Source organism: Salmo salar, chromosome ssa08 (genome assembly GCF_905237065.1).
Source record: "Salmo salar chromosome ssa08, Ssal_v3.1, whole genome shotgun sequence".
Classification (NCBI taxonomy): Eukaryota; Metazoa; Chordata; class Actinopteri; order Salmoniformes; family Salmonidae; genus Salmo; species Salmo salar.
The window spans coordinates 7275237-7285769 of NC_059449.1; the positions used below are offsets into that span (position 1 = coordinate 7275237).

The 10533-nt window shown below is 40.7% G+C and overlaps 1 protein-coding gene across 1 annotated transcript; it reads left to right on the forward strand.

Annotated features, from left to right (window-relative positions):
• The first annotated feature begins 3127 nt into the window (after positions 1–3127).
• On the forward strand, positions 3128–8277 carry cd5 (CD5 molecule). Its single transcript, XM_014208960.2, has 6 exons — positions 3128–3417; positions 5924–6340; positions 6621–6737; positions 7227–7277; positions 7619–7687; positions 7981–8277. The coding sequence occupies exons 1-6, from the start codon at positions 3315–3317 to the stop codon at positions 8058–8060; spliced, it is 837 nt and encodes a 278-aa protein (XP_014064435.1). The 5' UTR covers positions 3128–3314; the 3' UTR covers positions 8061–8277.
• Positions 8278–10533: the final 2256 nt, after the last annotated feature.

Sequence of the window (10533 nt, forward strand, 5' to 3'; positions counted from 1 at the left end):
AAGAGAGAGAGCGACGGACCTCTGCGGTGAAAGGAGGGCACTGAAATACTAGGTGACTTCAGTGGAGGAAAAACTCCCACCTAACCTATCAAATATTCCTACTCAGTGATCATTGTCATCAATCAATTGTTGTGGAACGAGTTCTGTAGCCTATAATATATGTGAAGTAAATTAAAGTGTAGTCTATAATATATCATACAGTACAGTAGGTGTATGCAGGCTCAATTGTACATTTACTGATAGACAAACAGAATACAAATCCATACTGTTACAGAATGATTTTTAAAAATGTGATAATTTGAGAAATGTTGATTTTTTTTTTGTTTAACAACTCTAAGAGGAGGGGAAAGCGGGATGGTCCTAGGTTTTGAATATTCAGTCAAAGTACGGAGAGAAGTGTCTCATAGAGAAAGGAGTAGGAGGGCAATTTTTACGGGGCTTTCTACACATCTACGGCTCGGTAAACCAGAGACTAAAGATGAGAGAAAACGAGAGCAAAAGAGGGAGGGAATGGACGGGTGTGAACGAACAGAAAACATGAGTAATGGTTGAATTAAGAGAAGAAAATAAAACATTAAGTACAGTGCCTTTAGAAAGTATTCACAACCACATGACTTTTTCGACATTTTGTTGTGTTACAGCCTGAATTTTAAATGGATTAAATGTTGACTTTTAGTCACTGGCCTACACACAATACCTCATAATGTCAAAATAGAATTATGTTTTTCATATAAATATATATATATTTTTTTACAAACTAGTAAAAAATGAAAAGCTGAAATGTCTTGAATCAATAAGTATTGAACCCCTTTGTTATGACAAGCCTAAATAAATTCAGGAGTAAAAATGTGCTGATCAAGTCACATACATTGCATTGACTCACTCTGTGTGCAATAATAGTGTTTGACATGATATTTGAATGACTACTTCATCTCTGTACCCCACACATTCAATTATCTGTAAGGTCCCTAAGTCGAGCAGTGACTTTCAAACGCAGATTCAACCACGAAGACCAGGGAGGTTTTCCAATGCCTCGCAAAGATGGGCAACATAAAAAAAAAAGCAGACATTGAATATCCCGTTGAGCATGGTGAAGTTATTAATTACACTTTGGATGGTATATCAATTCACCCAGTCTCTTCAAAGATACAGGCTTCCTTCCTAACTCAGTTGCCGGAGATGAAGGAAACCACTCAGGGATTTTCACCATGAGGCCAATGGTGACTTTAAAACAGTTACGGAGTTTAAGGGCTGTGAAAGGAGAAAACTGAAGATGGATAAACATTGTTGTTGCTCCACAATACTAATATTTCAAAACATGCATCCTGTTTGCAACAAGGCACTAAAGTAATACTGGGGGAAAAAATGGAATAGCAATTAACTTTTTGTCCTGAACACAAAGTGTTATGTTTGGGGAAAATCCAATACAACACATTACTGAGTACAACTCTTCATATTTTCAAACATAGTTGTGGCTGCATCATGTTATGTGTATGCTTGTATTTGACTGGGGAGTTTTTCAGGATAAAAAAAGGAACGGAATGGAGCTAAGCACAGGCAAAATCCTAGAGGAAAACCTGGTTCGTTTTGCTTTCCACCAGACACTGGGAGATGAATTCACCTTTCAGCAGGACAATAACTTTAAACACAAGGCCAAATCTACGCTGGAATTGCTTACCAAGAAGACAGTGAATGTTCTTGAGTGACCGAGTTACAGCTTTGATTTAAATCTACTTGAAAATCTATGGCAAGACCTGAAAATGGTTGTCTAGCAATGATCAACAACCAATTTGACAGCTTGAAGAATTTTGAAATGGATAATGGGTAAATGTTGCACAATCAAGGTGTGGAAAGCTCTTAGAGACTTACCCAGAAAGACTCTCAGCTCTAATTGCTGCCAAAGGTGCTTTTACAAAGCATTGATTCAGGGGTGTGAATACCTATGTAAATTCGATATTTCTGTATTTCATTTTTAATAAATTAGCAACAATTTCTAAAAACATGTTTTCACTTTGTCATTATAGGGTATTGTGTGTAGATGGCTGAGATAAAAACCATTTTTTTTTAAAGTAGTCCATTTTGAATTTCTGCTGTAACATAACAAAATGTGGAACAAGTCAAGGGGTATAAATATTTTCTGAAGGCACTGTAGGATAACAAAGAATATAATAATAATAATATAGTTATTAATTAGGATATGAAATAATATGGTCATTTAGCAGACACTTTAATCCACAGTTAATGTATTAAGTTACAGTTAAAGAGAAGGTTGTACACAACACTATCCACAAACTAACAACAGATTTATAATATCCCCCTTAAATTCTCTAAATTCCCAAACAATATAAATTATAATTAATACACAGTGTACAGGTAACTGCCAAAGTAAAAGAAACACTTGAGTAAATGAGGGATACAAAATATATTGAAAGCAGGTGCTTCCACACAAGATGCTTCCTGAGTATATTAAGCAGTTAACATCCCATCATGCTTATCATCCTTTATTAAAATGCCCAGTTGCCCAAGTATTTTGGCTACCATGGCTAGAAGAATAGATCTCAGTGACTTTGAAAGAGGGGTCTCAAAGATACATACTGTAGGGTGTTTAAAGCATGTGTGAAATCTCAACCTAATTGAACACTTATGGGAGATTCTTGAGCGGTGCCTGAGACAGCGTTTTCCACCACCATCAACAAAACACCGAATGATGGAATTTCCCGTGGAAGGATGGCGTCGCATCCCTCCAGTTCCAGACAGAATCTATGCCAAGGCGCTTTGAAGCTGTTCTGACGGCTCGTGGAGGCCCAGTGCCCTATTGACACTTTGTGTTGGTGTTTCCTTCATTTTGGCAGTTACCTGTAGATGTGGCCTATGCAGGAATCAAACTCATAATAGGGATATTGCTGCAAACAACTGGTGTACCTGGCAGTGGTGTGTACCATGATCTATTGGAGAACACATACACACACACACAGGTGCACAGGTGTTGGAAGGCGTATGAAAATCAGGGTCATGACCTGACTCAACAAAAATGTCTAAAGGTGAAGAATTCTCATTTTTCTTTCTGCCCCTTCCTCCCACTTATCCTCCACTCTTCTTCATTTCACTTCTTTCTTTTCTTCTTCTCTCTTTCTCTTTGTACCTGTCTTTGAAGTGAGGAAGTTTGCAGAAAATCTTGCAGAAGAAAAGCAGCAAACGCCGAAGATGAAGAGAAGGCTTTATGGATAGAGAAAGAGAGGGTGGGGAGAAAGGAGAGCGAGGAGTTTAGACTTCTGCACCGTTTCCTCTCTCTTCAGTCTTTCTGTCGTTTTTGCATGCATTGTCTCTCTTCTCTTCTTCTCTCCCCTGTTTTTCTCAAGCTGGTCATCTCCAGGATGAATAGAAGGCTTGTACTTACAATCCTGGCCCTGAATGTTGGTAAGTCTTTATTTAAATAGAGTCTCGTGTTATCCGTGAGTCCATTATGATACACCATTTTCTCATGTTCGGATACACTATACTGACACTGACAGTTGAACTTGAAGCAGCAGAAGTGTAGTCATTGGCTGCGTCCCTATTCCCTATCAGAGATGGGCAGTATTTCTGTTACATGTATTTGATATATGTATTTCAATTACTTCTGAGTATTTTAAAATGTGTATTTAACTGGGCTAAACTCCAATGTATTTTGTAACAAGATACTTTCGAGAGCTGTCATTTTTATTTTCAAAATACTTTTCTATACCATTTGTTTTATAGCGGTTCACAATTTTGTGTCCCCCTTTCTCCCTGCATTGGTATCAGCATTTTGATGGCACTATGGTGTACTAAAAGCATCTGCTAAATCAATTAAATATAAATGTAAATGTGAAATTGTACAATTGCAAAGGATGCTGAGTATTATTCTAATTAAGTTCAACCCGAAACAAGGCCAATAATAATCAGTGTGCTTTGCAGATAATTTTGGTATGTTCATTTTCACATATTTATTTACATTTTGGTCATTTAGCAGACACTCTTATAGAGAGTGATTTACACTCAGTGCATTCAACTAAAGTAGATAAACAACAACATATCAAAGAAAATACATTTGTTTTTGTCACATGCTTTGTAAACAAAAGGTGTAGACCAACAATGAAATGCTTACTTACGGGTCCTTTTCCAACAATGCAGAGTTAAAGATAAAATATAAATAACAAAAATAAAGAGTGACACGAGGAATAAATACACAGGGAAAAACGAATAACAATAATGAGTAAAAATGGCTATATACAGGGAATACCAGTACCGAGTCGATGTGCAAGGCAATTGAGACACAGTGCATTCAGAAAGTATTCAGACCCCTTGACTTTCTCCATTTTTTTTATATTCTAGTCATTTAACAGACACTCTTATCCAAAGCAACTTACAGTAGTGAATGCATACATTTCATGCATATTTTTATTTACTTTTATTTTTTATTTTTTGTACTGGGCCCCCGTGGGAATCAAACCCGCAACCCTGGCATTGCAAACACAATGCTCTACCAACTGAGCCACAGGGAAGACATTCTCCAAATGTTGTTACGTTACAGCCTTATTCTAAAATGGATTAAATAGATTTTTTTCCCTCATCAATCTACACACAAATATCACATTTACATAAGACCCTTTACGCAGTACTTTGTTGAAGCACCTTTGGCAGCGATTACAGCCTTGAGTCTTCTTGGGTATGACGCTACAAGCTTGGCACACCTGTATTTGGGGAGTTTCTCCCATTCTTCTCTGCAGGTCCTCTCAAGCTCTGTCAGGTTGGCTGGGGAGCGTCGCTGCACAGCTATTTTCAGGTCTCTCGGGTTCAAGTCCGGGCTCTGGCTTAGCCACTCAGGGACATTCAGAGACTTGTTCCGAAGCCACTCCTGCATTGTCTTGGCTGTGTGCTTAGGGTGATTGTCCTGTTGGAAGGTGAACCTTCGTCCCAGTCTGAGGTCCTGAGCGCTCTGGAGCAGGTTTTCACCAAGGATCTCTCTGTTCTTTGCCCTGTTCATCTTTCCCTAGATCTTGACTAGTCTCCCAGTCCCTACATTTGCAAACATTTCTAAAAACCTGTTTTCATTTTGTCATTATGGAGAATTGTGTGTAGATTGATGAGGATTTGTATTTATTTAATCCATTTTAGATTAAGGCTGTAACGTAACACAATGTGGAAAAAGGAAAAGGGTCTGAATACTTTCCGAAGGCGCTGTAGCTATGTACATATAGGTAGAGTGACTAGGCAACATGATCACAGTCACAGCACGTAAGACATTTCTGTAACTGTTACTGAGAATGTTGACGCTGTTCGGGCCGGCTACTTGCAAGTGTATTTCTGTATTTTAAAAAGCAAAGTACATGTATTTTAATAAAATACATTTCTAAATACAAGTATTTTGTAGTTGATACATTGATCTTTATCGTATTTTGTAATTGTATTTTGTCATTTATGCCCATCCTTGTTCCCTATGGGCCCTGCTTAAAGGTAGTACACTATAGGATGCTGTTTGTTGTTGTTGTTGTAGTAGTAGTAGTAGTAGTAGTAGTAGTAGTAGTAGTAGTAGTAGTAGTAGTAGTAGTAGTAGTAGTAGTAGTAGTAGTAGTAGTAGTAGTAGTAGTAGTAGTAGTAGTAGTAGTAGTAGTAGTAAATATCATCCATTTATCCATTGAGCATTTCCTTAATTTGTTGGATTAATTGATAGATTACAGAGGGTTTAGGCTAATCCAGGCCAATTTTAGTCCTCGCTGCAGGCGGCCAAACATTGCCCGTTAGACTGCCTTGGTGATTAGTACCTACGGCATGACATGTAATATTGATTTTAAAAAATCAAATCAAAATATTTTTGGTTGATATAGATTCCAAGATACCAATTTACTTTCTTTGTTGTTGTTTCCGTGGTATGAATAATCTCTCTCTCTCTCTCTCTCTCTAGTAACCAATGAAATCAAGGCATCCACCTCCCAACTTCTCACACCATCCAACTCCACTCCTGCTACCACCAGTCCCCCTGCTCCCACCACTTCCTGTGTGTGTAATATCTCCACTTCCTGTTCCTCTCCGACCCAGCCCGAGGCTCCGCCACCTGCGCTGGGTGTTATCAAGGTCAAATGGGAAGAAACGTCCTGTAAGGGGGACGTACACCTGTCTCTCCTCTCGTCTCATTCCTTACCACTCTGCTTTAACAGTTTGACCCATCGTAGCCTTCAACATGCAGGGTTGTGTAACAGGAAGGGCTGTGAGGGCTCCCCAAAGTGGACGAAGATCAATCCTAACACTTTGGGTTACCAGATCAATATGAATGGAAGTGTTACCAACAACCCCTGTACAACACTGAGGATCCAATGCGAAGGTGAGTCCTGTATGTTTGTGCGTCCTTTCTGCATATATTTCTCTAAGTGTCTGACAGTGGGTTTAAATACCACACATGTACTTGAATATCTTTGTAAGTACACTTTTCATATATTTTTGTCAATGTTTTATAAGGTGCTGTAAAACAATAGCCTGGTCCCATATCTGTTTAGGTTGTCTTGCCAAAAGACCATAGGAGTTGGTAAGACTGTACAAACAGATCTGGGACCAGCCTAGTAAAGTCATGGTTAAATATGAATCTCATCTCCTGTCCACTCCAGTCATCCCAGATCAGTTAGTGGGCTATAAGGTGGTGACTGGTCTGCTGTGTGTTCTGGTGCTGGTGGTGCTGGTGGTGCGTTTCGGGCAGCCCTCCCTCAAGGCCCTCCGTAGGAGACGTGAGTACCAGAGACCTGGGCCCGTATCCACGAAGCGTCGCAGAGTAGGAGTGCTGATCTAGGGTCTGTCCATGTACTCGTATTCATTATGATCCAAAAGGCCAAACTGATCCTCGATCAGCACTTTTACTCTGAGATGCTGTGTGGTAACGGGCTCAGATCTAAACACTTAACACACGAACATACATTTAGGATGACAACAAAGCACTTAAATGACTGCAATAAAGTACTTAAAGAAAAAAGTCCACAGTGCTTGGACCAATCCAATAGCAGTTGATCAAATAATGTGTCATCAGGTCATTGCAGAAAAGAAAAGCATATTGATACCAGGGTTGGTATGGTGGCATGTGGCATTTATTTTATTCATATTTTGTCAGTTACGGATCAAGTGTTTATTTTGTCATTGAGGCATGCTATCTCGGTATTGTGCGTTGGTAATATAACATTCTCACATGACCTCTAATCAACATGTTAATGTCTGTGATTCAGTGTCAGACAAGAGACAGAGTCAGTGGATCGGACCGACGCAGAGCCAAAGTGGTGAGTCAGTGACTCGTAGACACACGCACACCCACCAGGCCAAGGTGCAGGCCTAAGTAGGAGAGACGTGGAGTCGTTGAATAAGGCGTTGAGTTGATGAGTTCATGTTACACACACACAGATTTCGGTTGTTCTCTCTCAAATAATGCAATATCTTGGCAAGCGATGTAATCCATAACCACCTCTTCCCCTCTGTCTCTGTCTGTCTGTCTGTCTGTCTGTCTGTCTGTCTGTCTGTCTGTCTGTCTGTCTGTCTGTCTGTCTGTCTGTCTGTCTGTCTGTCTGTCTGTCTGTCTGTCTGTCTGTCTGTCTGTCTGTCTGTCTGTCTGTCTGTCTCACAGTCTCCTACCATAGAGGGAAGGCTGGACTCCAACTTAACGACAACACAGACAAGAGACACTCCTACCCTGGTGAGGCACACACACACACACACACACACACACACACACACACACACACACACACACACACACACACACGCACACACACACTCGCACACGCACACACACACTCGCACACACACTCAAACACACACACAAACACACACACACACACACTCTTCCTCTCTCCACTCTTCTGTTAACACGGGCGGAAGCCTAACCTGAGAATTGTGTGAATTACACAAACTTTGAATGACGCATGCAAAGGTATCTCAGGTTTAGTACTGGACCCTAAAGCGTTACATTCCCTCTCGTTCTCCCAGGATTGGAGAGGCTGACGGTGAACAACAGCCGAGAGCCTTCGTCTAACAGAAACAGTGACTATGACTCTTATAACTTGTGATCATCATCATCATCATCAGTCATATCCTTCATCCGCTATGACAATATACTGTACATGTATTTTTCATATTTTATAATATTTTTTATATTTTGTTATTTTTTTATGCTAAATGTAATATTTTTTAAGCACATAATATCATTGTTTGGGGGGTTTCTGTACGTAATTCAATCATTCACTTCTTTTATTGAATAAATGTAAAGTTTGTTGTTGAATAAAACGTTGGGACCTCATACTTATAAGTGAACAGGATGCACAAGAAGGCAATGAAAAGCAGGATGAAAGAAAGAGGGAGAGAAAATAATGTTGTGAGAAAGAAAGGGGGATAAAAAAAGATGTAGAGACAATAGAAGTGATGAGTGAGGGGTCTCGCGCGCGCACAAACTTCTGATTTCTGCAACGATGTGGCTTCCTGTGCCGTTGACACCAACATCCTGTTTCTGTTATTTCTGTCACACTGCCGTTCCCCTCGTTCTCTCGTTCTAAATTGATGTTCACCTTACACCTCTGTCGCTCTTCTCATCCTCAAATAACCTCCATCACCCTTTTGTGTTCTTGTTCCTCCATCCGTCGTTCCTTTCTTCATAATCCCCCTCTTTTTCTCCATCTTCCTGTCTATTCATTTGGCTGTCGTGTTTCCATTTTTCTCATTTACTTTCTCAAAATAAGACTATTGTTGTAGAGGAGCTTGTTCTTCCGCATCTTTTCATGTCTCTTTTGAGTTGAATGAAAGAATGTTTTCTGTCTGGAATTGAAGTGGAGAAGATTGTGCTGACGCCATCTTATTGTAGAAAAACATTGTCTGGCAAACCGAGCCGCAGTCAGTCTTCCACGTGTGTGTGCGTGTGTGTCAAAAGGTCAAATACAGGGTGCTTATACATGTCCTGTTTCACACATGTACAAGAGTGCAACCTATAGAGGTTGTGGTGAAATGGAAATGTTTTTTGCATCTCCCATTCCCCCTGAGACACCCTTGGAGAGTGGGGTCACGGTGTGTGTGTGTGTGTGTGTGTGTGTGTGTGTGTGTGTGTGTGTGTGTGTGTGTGTGTGTGTGTGTGTGTGTGTGTGTGTGTGTGTGTGTGTGTGTGTGTGTGTGTGTGTGTGTGTGTGCGTGTGCATGCGCGTGCGTGCCTGCGTGCGTGTGTGTGCATGCATGAGTCTCTCTCTCTCTCTCACACACACAACTATACATTGTATGTGTGTGTGTGTGTGTGTACATGTGAGTGCATGCAGGGCAGTGTGTAACATAATATGTGTGTCTGTGAGCGAGAGTGTGTGGGTGTAGTTCTGTGTCTTCCTCTCTGTCAGGTCACGCTAGACTAGACGATTAAATCTGTCCCGTCAGAGGAACAATGACAGATGACAACAGATTACACACAGAGATTATCTCAGAAAGAGGGAGAGATGTGGAGTGAGAGGGTGATGAAAGAGGGGAGAGAGGAGAGAGAAAGAGGAAAGAGAGAGGAGAGAGAGAGGAGAGAGAGAGGAAAGAGAGAGGAGAGAGAAAGGAGAGAGAGGAGAGAGAGAGGAGATGAGAGAGGAGAGAGAGGGGAGAGAAAGGGGAGAGAGAGGAGATGAGAGGGGAGAGAAAGGGGAGAGAGAGGAGAGAGAGAGGAGAGAGAGAGGAGAGAGAGAGGAAAGAGAGGAGAGAGAGAGGAGATGAGAGAGGAGAGAGGGGAGATGAGAGAGGAGAGAGGAGAGGAGAGAGGAGAGAGAGGAGAGAGAGAGGAGATGAGAGAGGAGAGAGAGGAGATGAGAGAGGAGAGAGGAGAGGAGAGAGGAGAGAGAGGAGAGAGAGAGGAGATGAGAGAGGAGAGAGAAGGGAGAGAAAGGGGAGAGAAAGAGGAGAGAGGATGGAAAAACTGAAGTATGATCAAGTGAACCTGCTGTAAATACAGTCACTTTGACACATTGAGTGAGTGAGTACAAACAAAATACAACACCCATGATGAGCTTTAACAGGCATCCAAATATTAAAATGGCACTCTCACTCACACACATGTCATGCAGTATACACACTCACTGAAATATCTGTACTCGGTCAAGTCCAGTCCATGTAAATAAAGATGATTAAGTTATTAGGATGTAATAACACCTCATCTTATACTGCTTCTTGTGATAGTTCTTCATTTCTTGTTTTGACTTTTTTAGTGTGATTATTTGTGTGTTCATATTGTACTGTTAGACACATACTGCCCTGCTGGAGCAAGAAACGTAAACATTTCACTGCAGCTGCTTTAACGTCTGCTCATCTGTGTACGTGACAAATACAATTTGGTTTGACCAAGATCAAATTTTTTTTAAAACATGTTAAGAAAAGAGAGAACGGGAGAAAAAGAGAAATGAAGTCAGTGAAGTAAATGAAGAAGCTTGAGGATGCCGGGTAAAAGAAAGGAGGCAGTACGAAGAGAAAAACAGATGGATCCAGGAAGACATCTGGGAGTGTTTGTACTAGTAATATGAGAAAGCTTTGTGA